This window comes from Danio rerio, chromosome 16, assembly GCF_049306965.1.
Source record: "Danio rerio strain Tuebingen ecotype United States chromosome 16, GRCz12tu, whole genome shotgun sequence".
In the NCBI taxonomy this organism is placed as follows: domain Eukaryota; kingdom Metazoa; phylum Chordata; class Actinopteri; order Cypriniformes; family Danionidae; genus Danio; species Danio rerio.
The window spans coordinates 5417128-5434736 of NC_133191.1; the positions used below are offsets into that span (position 1 = coordinate 5417128).

At 37.4% G+C, this 17609-nt stretch overlaps 1 protein-coding gene across 1 annotated transcript in view; it reads left to right on the forward strand.

Annotated features, from left to right (window-relative positions):
* Positions 1-999: 999 nt before the first annotated feature.
* mtcl3a (MTCL family member 3a) overlaps positions 1000-17609 on the forward strand; it is a 29588-nt gene continuing 12978 nt past the window's right edge. Inside the window, exons 1-3 of the mRNA NM_001365850.1 lie at positions 1000-1839; positions 4209-4376; positions 15656-15910. Coding sequence (NP_001352779.1) covers positions 1528-1839; positions 4209-4376; positions 15656-15910 — 735 coding nt within the window. The 5' untranslated portion in view covers positions 1000-1527. The remainder of the gene's footprint in view (positions 1840-4208; positions 4377-15655; positions 15911-17609) is intronic.

Consider the following 17609-nt stretch of genomic DNA (forward strand, 5'->3'; position numbering starts at 1 on the left):
TGATTAGGGGGCCCTGCGTCGTCGCGATTTTCAATAATTGAAAATCCAGCAACCGCAATAATCAAACTCTTGGAAACAGCTGTGGTCGGAACCAGAGTTCACAGGTCTGTGTTCTCTAAACACCTCTCAAGCAGTGGGCTACTTCATTTTGATTGCTTGCCACCGAACCGCGTCATATCATAGCTCAAAGTGGACTTGATTTGATCTCTCCTTGACGCTCACACCGAAGAAGACGCGCCGCGCTGTTTCTCGCTGCCGGTTCTCATTGAAAATGTATGACTTCTGGCTACTTTGACGCTCTCGCCGCTTTCGGTTTTGTGAAGGCTTCCCCGCGTTGTCGCTCCAGCCCGCCTCCCTTCTCCGCTCCTTAATTTGTGATCGCTTCCCCGTGTTATAACAACTATTTAATCACACACACACACACACACACACACACACACACATATATATATATATATATATATATATATATATATATATATATATATATATATATATATATTTATATGTGTGAGATTAAATAGTTGTTCTTCAAAGTTTCACTGCTTTTTATTAAGAGGCATTAGGCTAAAAAACACATTTGGAATTAGTGCCAGACATTTAATTGACGGCAATTTTCATGCACATTTTGGGAGTAAAGCTTGTTCTAGCAAACCTCCAGCAGGAGCAGCATTTACACAGAGCCAAAGTTCACTGACAATCTAAGCAAAATTAAATTAAAAATAAAAATGTATTTAATTGTGCTTCTTTTTTGGTCTGATACACAAGTCAGATTTTTAACGCAGCAGTTTTCTATAGGATGACAATTAACCGCAAGCCCTGCGGCTGGCTGACTGAAATTAAAAGTCTGTGTGTGCATATACCCCATTTCATTTCAATTCATTAATAACCAATTGAAAACTACACTCTTTAAAGTATTGTTGCCACAGTTACTGACTGCACAAAGTTATAAATACTGACTGCAATGCTGTTTTAAATCAGTTTCAAATCAGTAAGGTGTTAAGGTGATTGGGTTTACACCATCCAAGGGTTAATACGTGTTAATGTGTAACCTGCAGCTGATGTTTGAGTGAACACAAGGACTCTGAATGATTCAACTCAATAACAGACAGACCTACTACATGGTTACAGAGGTAAAAATACATGTGAACTCTTACATCAGTTGAGCTCGGAGTATTTTAGGCTCTTGACTCCGAGTCCATCGGTGTCATTTTCAGTCTGAAGCAGACGAGCTAATGGAAAGCGTCAATCTCCATTAAGTTAAAGAAAACCAAACATCCTGCTATTTTAAAATCGAAATCATGTAGTATAAAGTATACTACACTTGTTTTTTTTTTTACTGTAAACTGACAATGTCGTCTTTTTTATTGACATGGAAAAGGGAAATACACGAGAAAGCGCGGAGGAGAGCGCAAAAATGGCTGGTTTCGGATAGTAATTCGCGTTGTTTCCATAATGTATGCGCGACCGTGACAGCAAATAGTTAAACAGAGAGGCTGATATTGTGTTTTCGTTCTGGACTGAAAGATGTGGAATGCCTTTGGGAACGGATCAAGCGGGTATGTGAGCAAGGCGCAGGGCTGGGAGTTTGTGCCGTGCTCTCGCCTGGAGAAACCGGGAAAGAAGAGTCCCGCCCGGGTGCGATCATTCCCGAGCCACCTCCTGGAGCAGCTTCCACCTGGAGCCGCGGCGGATGCACAAACCCCCAATCTGGAGCAACCGAGCCCACACTCGCGGATGAAGAAGAAGCTGGAGGAATTAAGAAAGCGCTACGATTTCGAGAAAGACGAGTGGAGAATGGAGAAGGAATCGCTTTTGAGACAAGTGGCTGAAATACAAGTACACAGCATAGGCTAAATAGGGGAGAGAGAGCGAAGACGAAAGTAAAAAAAAAAAAAAGTCGATTTTCTCGGATCTCTGTCAACATTTGCTTTCATATTACAGCATATTCTGCATGCAACTTCTGGTGCTGCTTCGATTTCATCACTGTGTTCTGCGGTCAGGTCAGGATTTTCTGCGGTTTGGTCAGGTTTTTCTTTTAATGTGTGACAGTAATGATCCATCTACAGGTTATTTAATGCTGTTGCACGTCCTTGAGTTCGTGTGAGTTTTGTTTGGGCCTACTTTAAAAGTATAATTGGCAAGGGTTGATGTCGGATTACTTTTGTCCCACACTGCTAATAGCCATACTTTATTTTGTACCTCCCACTTGTTTGCAGTATTTCCACTTTTTAAAAATGCAATGCATATCGAAAACTATAATAAATAACTCAAAATAATTAAATGCTGCATTGTTAGCTTGCTTTTGAAATATGTGATGGATCTGAAATTTAAAACGAAAATGTAATTAATAGTAAAAAAAAAAAGAGTAAAGGACAAAATATGTTTGCAGATAACATTATCAAGACTGTAAAATCGATTAGTTGACTTAACCCTTTAACTTAATAACATTTTTGGATTGCATTTAACTCCTAATGTCACTAGTTAACACACTTTTTCAACACATCCCATAATTTCTAAAATATCAACCTCTACCAAATGCTAGATATGACAGTTTATGGTAAAAGTTCAGGAATTAATACATATACTATGGAAAATCTGAAAACATGAAGACAAATTTATTTAAAAACAATCAAAATAAAATATTTTTGAATGCCAAATCATCTTTATTTATATAAGTATGCCATAAAATATTTCAGAATCTCATTTAACATGTTTTTGTTGTTGTTTTTTTTTTCAATTAAACCTATATCAAGTGTAGTAGTGCAACAGGATTAAGTTTGTTTGATTTTCTTGTGTATCAACAATGCTGTGCGTGTAAACCATTATTTTAAACAGTAATTGGCTATATAAGTTATGAGTTAAAGGGTTAAAAAGAGATTAAACTCGTTACCTTATAAGTATCAAGTAAACAAACTCTGTTTATAATTATGAAGGTTAAGTGAATAGGTTTACTGACTTGTTCAAGTAAAACCAAGTTGTTGCATTTAAGTCAACGGGTTTACTGACTACAAAGCAAACACTTTTGTGTTTAATAGACATCTATTAGACATCTAAACATAGCCAGCTTGGCTAAAACAAGGCTAACCTGGGCTTTCAATGGAAATCTAATAGACATCTAAGAATAGCCCTAGTCGTCAAATAGACAGATTAGACAGACTTTATATGTGTTGTAATCCATTTCTGTTTATTTGACTAATAGTTTTAGCCTATTCTATTAGATTTTTACTGACAGCCCAAATTTAGCCCTGTTTTAGCCAAGATGACCTTGTTTAGATGTCTATTAGACATCTTTTAAAAAACAAAAAATGCTTGATGGGTTATTTAAAGTAACTAATCACCTTTACAGTGAAGGTCCAAGTCAATAGCTATATTTAATATAAACGAGTAAGTCAGTAAATGTTATTGTTTTGTCCCTACTTACGGGATCAAAAGTACCAATGTGCAATTTAAGTTTGAAGTGAAAAATATAAAGTTGTTCTACATAAAATCAGCTTATTTTGATAGACCACACTTGTGATTTAGTAATCATTTGCCCCCCCCCCAATACACCCCCCCACTCTCCTCTAACTTAAACTCCTCGCAATAACTGCACTGTTTAACATTTGCACATTTAAAAATTTGCACATTCACTGCACCACATTGAACTGTTTACTTATTGAACTGTACATACCAACTGCATATGGACATTTGTAATTATGTAGACACCCACTATAAATATACACTTGTAATCATGCTTATTTATCTGCATACTACTGATTATTAATAGCAACCTGTACATATATTCATATATTGTAACAAATACACTTGTAATCATGTTCATCTATCCCTGTACATATATTCATATATTGTTACATATACACTTGTGTTGATGTTTATTTATCTGCACACTACTGATTATTAATAGCAACCTGCACATATATTCATATGTTGTAAATCTGCTCATAGCTTATCCAACCTGTATATAATGTTCATAGTACATCCATCTGTAAATATCACCATAGTTTTTCTATAACAGCACTTTATAACTTAACAAAACATATATTTCTGTCCAAAACATTTTCTTTTTAAAATCAGGTTTTTATGAATAATCTATCCTATTTTCGTCTCCGCTCTCTTTACATGCGACACATGCGTATATTTGTTAGTTTTTTTGGTGTGCGTGAAAATGCCGACATGTTTTGTGTTGTTGTGCGCTGTGTTTGCAGGGTGGAGAGAACAGAAGGATGTTGTTGGAGCTGAAGTGTGTTTTAGAGGAGGTGCAGTCGGGGGTGAAGCGGGAGGAGAGTAAACGCGGGGAGCTGGAGCTGCAGTACACGCAGGATCGCTGCGCCTGGGAACTGGAGAGATCTGAGCTTAAAAGTCGCATTACTCAGGTATGAAGCAGATGTTTGTTATCCAATAATATGTCTGTGATAAAATGTTGCTACATTTTTATTATAGAGATGTTTAAAATGTTTTTAGTAATACAAATGTCTTTGTTTAATGTAGGTTAATGTATTTTGATAAATGATGAATTTATGAATGTAATGAACATTACATTTACTACAGTAATTTTTGTTCACGTTAGATAATGGAAATAAAGTTGTTCATTGCTAGTGTAACTCAGTACATTAACCAACATTAACAAGCATGATAAATTTGAATGAATTAATAATGCATTAGTAAATGTTGACCTATGATTAATAAATAAATGCAACAAGTATTCTTTCTTAGGTTATGTTAGCAAAACAATCCATAATGTAAGGTGTATCTGGTCCTCAAGGTCTCATGTCTAATTTGTGACCCAGACCACAATACCAAGCAGTCATATGTGTCCTTTTTATATTGAAGGTAATAAAAAGCTTTTATTAAATTTGGTTTGTTAGGACATTACTTGGCTGAGAACTATTTGAAAACCATGAATCGATGGGTTAAAAACTCCAAATATTGAGAAAATCAGCTTCAAAGTTATTTAAATCAAGTGATTAGTAATGCATATTACTATTAAAAAACTAAGTTGTGATATATATACAGTTGGAAATGTACAAAATGTCTTCAATGAACATGATCTTAATATTTAAATATTTTTTGCATAAAAGAAAAAATCTATAATTTTGCCAATATATACCCAGACAACTTAAACCTGGATTTGTGGTCCAGGGCCACATTTTTCATGTTGCCTTAAAGCCATTTGCACTATAATTTCCTAGTGTAAAAGATACAGGTAGTCATCATTGTCATAATGTGGTCTTGCTATTTATTATTCTATAAAAAAATCACATTTTTTGCCTATATTTTCTGGGTAAACTAAATGCTACAGGGCCGTATGACACCGGCAAGTTTTGCTAACATTTACAGGGATACATCATTGACAGATAGAGGATTCCTTTCATGCAGTTGTTCACGCAGAACAGAAAAAATACCACAAAAACAACTTGCATCTGTGACCCGTAATCGAACACATTCACCTGGCCTGCATATGGATGGCTTTTCCAGAGTGGTCAGTTTGCTCAGTAGCTTACCCTCTACAGTGTTGTATTTGGGAGGTTGAGCGGTCATGGTTCGAGTGCATTGAAGGATTGTTACAAAAACCAGTAAAAAAGCAAAACAGCAATGTATAATCATAGTACGTATGAGGCAGTGATGCAATTTTTATCTTCTTATTTGCTTTTGAAAACACTATCGGTTGGGTTTATGGAAGGTCGATTGCAAGGTGATATACATACAACCAACAGGCCAGTTTCTCACAGACACACATGAGAAAGAAGAGTAAATGGCATGTACTGTATGAGAAAACAGCTCGGTAACTTATTTAGGGATGGCAGAAATGTACATAACACTCTCTGGTGGATTTGCTGCAGGGAATTGTCACTCGAGCCACCTATTTGGTGGTTTGCACAAATGTAGTCCTGGGAATGTATTCCCAAATGAGCCCGGGTTTTTGCCACTGATTTGGCACCTAGAGTTATTAGACATATAAAGTAGAACAAAACTAAACCTACTCGTTCGTATTTTAAACACATTCTACAATACTTAAAGTATTTTCTGCAAATGTAAATATTAAGAATGATCAATTTGAAGCACAAAGCTAATTTCAAAAATGCTGGAATATTAAATAATTGATCTTATGACTGCTATATCATAAATACAGTGATGCTAAATCAAAACAGCAGCTAAACACGTGGCACTGGCTTTCATGAAAGGTTTTGCCATTTGAAAAAAAAATACATGGTTTTGGTTGAAAATAAATTGTTAAAATATAATTTGTTTCAATATTTAACATTGTACTGGCACATAGACAACACACACAGATAATGCTGAGGTTTTTGAATGTTTGTTGGTTTTCTAATGGCTGTCATTGGGCATAGCTCAGAGATTGCATAGGCTTAATGTAACACAAACACTATCAAGTGCAGATATATCCTGTCAGCAGAGGCTTTGCGAGGAAGCAGCCACAGACGTCCAGCTTTTGTGCAGTACTAGAACTGTCACAACTGAAAAAAAATTCAAATATAATGTACTTAACATATACATTTGAAGGCGAAATGAATGCCATTCTGTGAATGTTCTATTCTTTTTCAATTATTACTCAAGTGATGGCTAACAGAGCAAGGTAATTATATTATTTCTTTCAGTTTGGCTGGAATAAAAGTAGTTTTTAAATATTTTTAAACAATTTTTAAGGTCAATATTATTAGCCTAGTTAAGAAATTATTGTTTTTTTTTTGATTGGCTACAGAACCAACAACTGATGGTTTGAACCAATGATTTAATTAACCTAATAAACTTGTTTAGTTAATCAAGTTAAGCCTTTAAATTGCACATTAAGCTGAATACTAGTAAAATATTATGTACTGTCATTATGGCAAAGACTATAGTCATTTTCAGCTTCGTCCCTTTATTAATCGGGGTTCGGCACAGTGGAATGAACAACTTACTTATCCAGTGTATGTTTTAAGCAGCGGATGCCTTTCCAGCCGCAATCCAACACTGTAAGACATAATTTTTCATAAACTGTAAACTACCTGACAGAAGTCATGTTGATTCCAGTTGTAAGGGCAACAAATAATAACTTGACTTTTAGTTAAAGGTAGATTTTTCAGATTAATAATCTATTGAATTGCATGCCAATCATCACAAGTACTGCAGAAGACCTACTGGAACCCGCATGGACCCAAGATTCTCACAGAAATCTGTCAAGTTTGGTGAAGGAAAAGTCATGGTTTGGGGTTACATTCAGTATGGGGGTGTGTGAGAGATCTGCAGAGTGGATGGCAACATCAACAGCCTGAGGTATCAAGACATTTGTGCTGCCCATTACATTACAAACCACAGGAGAGGGCGAATTCTCCAGCAGGATAGCGCTCCTTCTCATACTTCAGCCTCCACATCAAAGCTCCTGAAAGCAAAGAAGGTCAAGGTGCTCCAGGATTGGCCAGCCCAGTCACCAGACATGAACATTATTGAGCATGTCTGAAGTAAGATGGAGGAGGCATTGAAGATAAATCTAAAGAATCTTGATGAAGTCTGGGAGTCCTGCAAGAACGCTTTCTTTGCCATTCCAGATGACTTTATTAAGTGATTTGAGTCATTGCAGAGATGTATGGATGCAGACCTTCAAGCTCATGATGGAGTCAGACACAATATTCATTCTGTCTCCACTGCAGAATGATTTTATATTCTATACTGGACATCATTTCTGTTAAGTGACAAGACTTTTGTCTGAGCAAAGTCAGAGCTTACTGTCCTAATTAAATAATTAAAGATCAAAGCATGATCATATTTTATTTAGCTAAAATAAGTGTAATCTAGAGGCTTTTGCCTTTCATGTAAGCCACTTCTGACAACAAATGATTTCTAAACTTGGATAGGCGACAAGACTTTTGTCAGGTAGTGTATGTGCAAAGAATGTAAAACGCTAACTTTAAAAATGCCTTTCAAATTTTTCCTCTTTGCATTATTATTGCATTCTTGCAGCTTTCATTTCTGTTCATAAAGTCCTTATAAAGACACAGTCCAGACCGCCCTGTGTTTTCTATTCATGAAAGCAGATTTCAATTATCTTAGGGGATTTTTACATTATTGTGCATGTGACTAAGAGACACTCCTAATACAGTCGCACAGACGGTATATTGTACGGGAGATCAAGAGGAGAGGAGCTTTAGATGGTTGAATGATAGCATATCTTGTGACAGACTTCACCTCAGGGCATACAGTCGTTGGAAAAGAAAATATTCCTCCTGAGTGAATTTCTCAAATATATTCCAAATGCACTCTTCAAAGAAATGGTTCCATCCAAAAATTGTTCTATCACATCCTTCATATATGGAACTCATATTTTTCCGTATTTTGGGATTCACAAGTGTTTTCTGTTTATTTCTGGTTGTGAATTGCATTATGGGATGTTGATCTCTGATCTGTCGACTTTTGATGCTGACTCAACTCTACACTTTAACAAAGTGACTTTTATTGACATTTTAGTAGTCTGAGATAATATAATGGATAATAAATAATAGAGAAATAGAGAGAAATAAGTCCGTAAAAAATCCTAATTCTGGATGCGATTAATCACGATTAATCTTTGCCCAGCACTTGAATATTTATATTAGTACTTTATTTATACATTCTTTAAGTATCTTTTAACTGTCTTTTCTATGTATTTTTTAAATACTTTTAAATATTTATTTAATAATTTCACCCAAACCAAAATAAGTAACAGGGTTCAACACTAAGCATTTTTTCTACTAGGCCGATCGGGCCAGTGGTTCAGATTTTTACTTGCCCTGCCAAAATTTTCACTAGCCCCACCCACAAAAAAAAAAAAAAAAAAAAGGAAGTTAATAGCTATTTTATCTGCATATTTTAAATAATGTGTCAAAAATAAAATCTGTGATTCTACAATTTCAATTCTTTAAAATTGTTATAAAATGCAAACAAAAAGAGCAGAGGAAAATGTGGAGGTATTTTATTGCGATTCGAAATTATTTAACAATTGGTGGCTGACTTGTCAAACTGACGGCAAACTGTGCAAAACATGACTTCATTTTTTTTTATCGTGTTGTTCACACATAAATGTCTGCTTGCAAGACATTAGAAACAGACATTTTCTTTTAGCCTTATAATTTGATGTTGCAGTTTCTTCGCTGTATTGGTTGTTACCAAGTTACGGAAAAAAATGCATGCTCAAAACATTAAATCTGAGAAGAGGAACTGGAAAGCAATATGGTGTTTACGACATAACAAAGAAGGTAGTGTTTAAAGACTTAAAAGAACAAACTTAAAATGCATGCAATTGACTAATAGTCACAGACTAATTAAATGTTAGAGACAAGGCAGCACAGTCCCAATCGGGCCAGTAATGATCCTGTCTACTGTCCCAAGCGTCTATCACGCTGGCCCTGGGCCACCGGGCAGTCCTTATTAGCCCCTTTCACACAGTGATACCGGTAAATATCCTGAAAATTTCCGGAACGACTTTACCGGTATATTGAAAAAAGCGCTGTTCACACAGGCGAGGACGTTACGGAAATTTTCCAGAAAAGAGCATTCACACATCCATTCCAAAATACCGGTAAATTCTGACATCATTAACCAGAAATGAGCTTTAAACGGCTGCGCTTGTATTTGTAAACATTTGACTAAATTACAAACTCTGTTGATGATCAATATTGTGAACAACTTTCGCAGGATCACTTTCTCATGTCGAGATGTTCATAATATGTGCGTGTGCAGGCGCTCACAGGCTGTTTCACAGGCACACGCAAAGCTTGAAGGTAAACAAACAACGGCTCATCATAAGCATCTCATCGATGATTATTTATACAGTTGGCATAAAGAAGAACATATAAACGTGATCTGACTAACTTCTAGCAGCTAAATGTGTCTGGAAAAATATTCAAAGGCTTTTATTCTCATAAACCGCGCGGACGTAAATGCGTCTGACTGTTGTGATTGGCTAAAGCAGACGTCTTACGTCAGCACGTTCTAGACGTGCACGCGCTTATTACGGTAATCTTCCTTCTGCATTCACACAGCGCAGCATTCCGGCAAATTGCCGCTAATGTTACAACTTCTCTTTCCGGAAAATAGCCAGAACGAATTTACCGGTATTTTCAAAAAGGACCTGTTCACACATACAACCTTTCCGGAAAACTGCCGGTAATTTTCCGGAAAGGTCTGTATGTGTGAAAGGGGCTATTGTTGAGCCCTGAGTAAGACTTTCTCCAGAAGAAAAAATATTTTAGAAAACACTGTAAAAATCTCCTTGCTCTGTTAAACAGCACTTGGGAAAAATCTCACAGGAGGGCTAACAATTTAGTCTTCAGCTGTATGTTAAACATGAGGCTTCATACACTGCTGTGCTTCTCCGTTTTAAACATACAGCAAACACACAGAAACTAATTAGTGAGCTTGTCTTGAAGATTGATGGTTGGACATTGTGGAAACAAGTGTCGCTTCTCTCCACATGCACTTGTTTGCATTCACAAAATAATGTGGGTTTTTCCACACCAATCCACCTCCAAAGTATTAGTGAGTTTAGCTATCAGGGAGGTGGTCGAACCAACTGAAAAAAAGTCATTTTCTCTGCCGTCCACATCCTACCGCAGCGCATACTTCTGTCCCAGTGGATTTCGAAGACATTCACAGCAGGGCATTTGCCAGCATATTTCCGAGCGCATTTTTTGATCTTTAAAACAGGGATGAGCCGCTGTGCCGCCCCACCCTCAGGAATGCGAGATGCTAAAGGATTGGTCTTGCTGTCTATTAATAGAGAGCGGTTTTTGTGACATTGTTAGCCAGACACAGAGCGCGCAGCAACCGCAGCGATTATATTTTAGTCTTTAAAGTCTGGCTACAGAACACATCAGTGTTTCACATGTCCTCGGCTTGTAAACACACGCTTCTAGTGCACTCTGGAGAAAGCATATAGGTTTAATGACTGTGTATTTCAGTGCTAGACGTGGACTGTTTACACAAACACTGCTTCACTCAGCATCGTTGCTATGAGAAGCATAAATAAGATTCATCTATTTCTGTCTTTGCAGTTGCACAGTTAGCGTGTCATGCAGGATTAGTTCGAGCAAGACGTAGTAACATCAGAGTTTTCAGCTATTTCAAGATTGAAAAGGGAGAGTTCACTCAGAAATGTAGTTCAAAACTCTGTCATTATTTACTTGCTGTTTCAGACCTGTTTGAGTTAGGGTGCTTTCACACCTGTAGATGTTCTGTTTTGTTTTCAAACAGGGATTAAAATTGTTTTAATGACTATGTTTACATTTCCCAGAGATGGGTTGCGGCTGGAAGGGCATCCGCTGCGTAAAAATGTGCTGGATAAGTTGGCGGTTCAGTCCGCTGTGGCAACCCCGGATTAATAAAGGGACTAAGCCGACAAGAAAATGAACGAATGATTGACTATGTTTACATGGACTTCAGTAATCAAATTATTTGCCTTAGGCCCTGTTTACACTGCTACTTTTACCACTGAAAACGCACATCATGTGACCACACATACACTCTTGCATGCACTGGAGCAATGAAAGCTGTGCATGTCGGATTGTTCATCAAGGATCTCCCACTGGATAATTAATTCATCTTGTTTTCTATCTAACAACATATTCCATGACTTTGGTTTTCGGAATCTAATACTTGTTCTCATGTAACATGTTTTGGCTGAGCGCAGAGATACGTTAATATATTAATTATTGTGAGTATGTACACTGATTCTCGAAAACTCCGGCGTAGTGCGGATGGATGGCGTAACCGTAGCAAAACTCATTCATTTCATGCATGCCCCCTGTGATAAACTCTATCTTGAATGTGACTATGAACTGCTGGATAGCGTAGTTTTAATGGAATTTGATACTGCACGCCGTATGGGAAAAAACTCAGCATTTCGTGATGCAGGTGTCTGTTGTCCTTCACTGACTTGATAGGTTCAGAGAATAGTGTCAAACAGCCTTGTGTGTATAGACTAACCGTTCGCAAAAAGTGGCGCAAATCCTTCACGACGGTAATAATGTGATTGCGGTGTTCGCTGTACTGTACTTCAATAAAGTGCCTAAAATCAGAATACTCCCCATGTCTTAATCCGATTTCTATTTAGTTTGATTATGACCTTAATCTCCCTGTTTACATAATAGACTCTTAATCAGATTGTTTTCTTAATCGTATTAAGATCAGTTTATTGGTGTCTATGTAAACGTATTCACTGTAGCTTTTTGCTGTTGGTGCGGTTCGTTTTCATACGGCAAAGTCTTTAAACGGACCAAAATTATTAAAACAAGCCACGTGTGAGTAAACTCTCCTCACATTGGTTTGGTTGATTTTTCGGGATTCCGCTCAGCTATCATAGTTGTTATTTTATTTTATGACGATGAGAAATTAGACATTATAAGCACTTTAATTTTAAATAGTGACACCGACAGACATAGTCATCACCAAATATAAATCAGAGATTGAAATTTCAATTGTCAAAGGTTGTAAAATATATATAAATTATATATCAAAGTAAATAAGTAAAGTAAATATTCTATATATATTCTAAACAGTAAATATAAAATAGGGTCTGAAAATGTGGTAAAAATCAGGTGGCCACGAGGGCTTTTTTTTCTGGATTGTTATTGTATTTTTTTTATTAGAAAATGCAAAGATGATACAAATACAAGAAAACATCAACAAATAACAAATACAAAGCAACAAAACAATAACAAAACAAAAACAACAACAATATAGTCAGGTACTGGTATGTGCGTGAGTGTGCGTGTGTATGCATGTAAAGGTAACTTGGTGGACAGGTCAGAGTACATACATAAGGAACAATAACAGTCAACAAATGAAGCAAGTGTCAAAGATATAAATAAAACATATAGAAAGAAACCAGTCAGAGGTAGGGAGTAACAACAATGCTTATTAATGTATGATAGTAAAAATGAAAGTAAAAAGAAAGAAAGGACAACAGTAATAACAATAATAATGAATCACAAGTGCTACACCAACTACTACTACAGAAAGTTACTTATATTACAACTACTACTGCTTCTACTACATCCACAACCACGACTACTACTACTACAATGTCTACTAATAATGATACAACTACAACAATGACTACCACTACTGATACTACTATAGCGTTTGCTACAACTAATACAACGTCTACTGCTACTACTACTACTACCACAATCACTTCTACTACATCTACATCAACAACATCTACTACTTATATTACTACTCCAACAACGACTTCTACTACTACTACTACTGTAACAACCACACCTTTACTACCACTGCTACTACTATACCAATGACATCTACTACTACTTGAACTACTACTACTTTAATAATCTCCATAACAATTACTCAATAACAATAATCCAATATGGATTGTTATTGTATAATTAAAAAATTATAAATAGATAAATAATTGAATAAGTAATAAATGAGTAAATATTAATATTGTATGTTATTAAAAATATTTTAAGTTCCTCTGGGTTTCCCCCACAGTCCAAAGTCATGAAGTATAGGTGAATTGGATGAACTTAATTGGCCGTAGTGTGTGTGTGTGTTTGCGTGTTACAGTACTGGGTTGCGGCTAGAAGGGCAACCACTGCGTAAAACATATACCGGAATTAGGGGTTCATTCCGCTGTGGCGACCCCTGATAAATAAGGGACTAAGCTAAAGGAAAATGAACGAATGAAAGATCTACTTCACATGTTGACTACTATATTTTAAAGTGTATTTATTCTGAAGATGGCAGTAACATTTTTAGGATCACTGCAGTCTTCAGTTTTCTTTCAGAACTCATAATATGTTGATTTGTGGTCAAAAATGTTTTCTTTTTCAGTTTTTAAACAGTTATGCTACGTAATACAACCATGATGTATTGTTTTCTGAATAAAAAGTTCAAAGAGCAGCATTTATCTGAAATAAAAATAGTTTGCCCCATTATAAATGCTTTAGTGTCACTTATAATAAAAATATTGATTGTTAAAAAATACAACCTTTTGAACAAAATGACATAGCACAAAGAAAACCTGCATAATAAAGTAATAATAATAACTTATAGACTATATGCCTCAGAGATGTCTGTCAGCTGCAGAGTTCAATCAAGCTCAGTGATAAATATGGTTTTAGTGTCTGCTGTCTCGTGAGCTTAGGATCATCGAGAGGTCAGCATACCAGTGTGCCGTCTCCGTTACATACAAAACCAGTCCGAATTTTTTGTGTCAGTAGGCTTGAGGCCCCGTTCACACCAAGCATGATAAATACAAATTTGGGTAGTTCTGACACTGATAGTAGTATCGGAAATACTCGCCGATGCCAATATTTTAAAATCATAAACCAGTCCGATACCTTCTTTTTACATACAACAACCCACTGTTAGAGCAGCGAAGAAGAAGAGGGTAACACTATTTTATATGTAAAATGTTTTTGAATTTTAAGTTTCAATGAGGTTATTTTTATATATTTATATTATTATAATTTTTTTAAATATGTATTTATATTTTTTGCACCGATTTTAATACAGTAATACTGCACAACAAATAGAGTTTTTACTAGAGGACGCTGTCTACATTTTTGTTAATCTGACATTAGTGTATGTTTTGCTTTACATTTTAGAAAAATCTACTGGAGCGTGCTGTCTATATTTTAGCGAATCTGAAATACGTTACTTAGTGTATGATTTGTGGTACGTTATAGATGACAAATCCACTAGAGGGTGCTGTCTACATTTTAGCTAATCTAAAATACGTTACTTAGTGGACATTTTGTTGAACATTTTAGGTAACAAATCCACTAGAGGTTGCTGTCTACATTTTAGCGAATCTAAAATACGTTCCTTAGTGGACATTTTGTTGAACGTTTTAGGTAACAAATTCACTTGAGGGCGCTGTCTACATTTTAGCGAATCTGAAATACGCTACATAGTGTATGACTTGTTATACGTTATAGATGACAAATCCACTAGAGGTTGCTGTCTACATTTTAGCTAATCTAAAATACGTTACTTAGTGGACATTTTGTTGAACGTTTTAGGAAACAAACCCACTAGAGGGCTCTGTCTACATTTTAGCGAATCTGAAATACGTTACTTAGTGTACGTTTTGTTGAACGTTTTAGGTAACAAATCCACTAGAGGGCGCTGTCTAAATTTTAGAGAATATGAAATACGCCACATAGTGTATGTTTTGTTGTATGTTTTAGATTAAAAATCCACAAGAGGGCACTGTCTACATTTTGGCGAATCTGAAATACATTACTTAGTGTACGTTTTAGATGACATATCCCCTAGAGGGCGCTGTCTACATTTTAGTGAATTTGAAATATATTACTTAATGTACATTATGTTGAACGTTTTAGGTAACGAATCCACTAGAGGGTGCCGTCTACATTTTGTTGTGAATTTGAAAAATATGTTACTTAGTGTATATTTTACATGTACATTTCAGATGAGAAATCAACTAGAGGGTGTTGTCTACATCTTTGAGAATCTGAAATAGGGTGCGTTTTGTCTGATGAGGACACTAGGTTCATTTCATCCTGTTGCCAACTGGATTCCCAAAACTCCTCATGCTTTTTCCTGTTCAGATGTTTACTCTGTACATCTGTCCAATACACCCACTTCCCCTTTAGTGGTCAGCAAATCCCTGAAAGTCTGTTTCTATCCGCAGCTAGAAGCTCGGGGATGTAGTGTGGTGGTGGAGAGCGTGAGGAGTCCAGAACTGGGGGACACGCTGAAGCGAGAGCGAGCGGAACAGAAGAAGCTGCTGGCAGACACACACAGCGCGGCCATGGACCTCCGCTGCAGGCTGGAGAACAGCGAGCGAGGCTGGATGAAGGAGAAATCTGAGCTGCTGGAACGCTTCGAGAGCGAGAGGAAGGAGTGGGAGAACCAGCTCATGGACATGCAGAGGAAGATTGAGGAGGTGAGTCTCGCTTCCAGCCCAGGCTCACAGTGGTGTAAAGAAACAAATTACAAATACTCAAATTACTGTAATTGAGCCATTTTTCTCAAGAATTGTAATTTACAACCCCAAATCAGAAATAGTTGGGACAGTATGGAAAACGCAAATAAAAAGAGTAGTGATTTCTAAATTTACTTTGACTAGTATTTCATTGCTGACAATACAACAAACATTATTTAATGAGTTTTTTATTATTTTTATTGTTTCCGAGTGTCCGTTTCTCACCTAAAAAATACCTGAAGTACTGATTCATCCAACCCGGGCTCATTGTGGAAATGTAGCCCCGCGGACGTTTCTGCGGACCACGATTTACGTCCCGGGAGGTACGTATTCGAGCGTTTTTTGTTTTCGTGGATCCGCGAGAGGCCGTTGTGCGCGCTTTTTCGCGTCTCGGGCGCCTCTCGGGAGCGCGCGGCGTTCGCGTCCGCGCCGTTCTCGTGCGAAAAGCCGCCGGATCGGAAAAAAAAAAGCAAAAGCCCTCGTCTTCGATTTCGACCGCGTTTTCGGATCCCGCCGCGTTCTCGCCCTCATTTTTCGGATTCCGTTTTTCGTCTTAACTGATTTCCGGAACCTGCTGTTCCCCGGACTCGATCTCCGGCTCCTCCTCCTTCTCCAGGGCCTCCGCAACGCTGTGAGCTAAGCGGACAAACTGATTGCATCAGGAAAGCCCTCCACTCGGAGGCGAGCTGTCGGCCGGCGAGCGCGAAGAGGAGGGGCGGAGCGGCGCCACACCGCCCCGCAGCGTTCGCTCGAAAAAAAAACAAACGCGGCCTTTACGTAACTCCGGCCACGTAAATCGTGGTCTCCAGAAACGTCCGCGGGGCTACGTTTCCAGAATAAGCTTGGGTTGGATTCATCTGACCACAATAAACATTTCCACTGTGTGATAATCATAGTCTGTAAAAGATATGGATGTAGTATCCGTGACGTCACCCATAGGTTTCTGAACACTGCAAAAGAAGCTACAAGTAGGCGCGGCCAACCGTCTGCATTTTGTTCGCACGTCATCGCAACCACGGCGGGATACCAAACAAGGGCAAAGAGGCGGAGAGTGAGCGGAGCTACAGAGACCTGCTGGCATTTTGCTTAGACCTGTCTTAGACAGACTTTACTTTGGGAGAAACGCTTAATACTTCATTACCTGCGACTCGTTTGTGTTCTAACAACATGTGCTTGGCTCTACACTATATCAATAAAGTGTTTAGACCAGGGGTGCTCAATCCTGTTCCTGGAGATCTACCTTCCTGCAGATTTCAGTTGCTACCCATATACAATACATACAACACACCTGAACCAATTAATTAGGACCTGAACAGCACTTGATAATTACAGGCAGGTGTGGTTGATTTGGGTAGCAACTGAAATCTGCTGGAAGGTAGATCTCCTGGAACAGGATTGAGCAGCCCTGGTTTAGACTTTTAAAAACAGAGTTGTAACACATTGAGTCACTAAACATTGTAATTATGACGTTTTTCAACAGGAGGAAAATGCTAATTACTTCCAAACACTTCAGATACAGTCTGTGTTAGTAAATGCAAGGCTATTGATGAAATTCATCATAACACTGCATGACTACACTTCAGATGACTGTTCTAGAGCCCACAGCTAAACAATCTGTCAGCATCTGGAGTGCATCACAACCCTAAAGGCAATTATAATT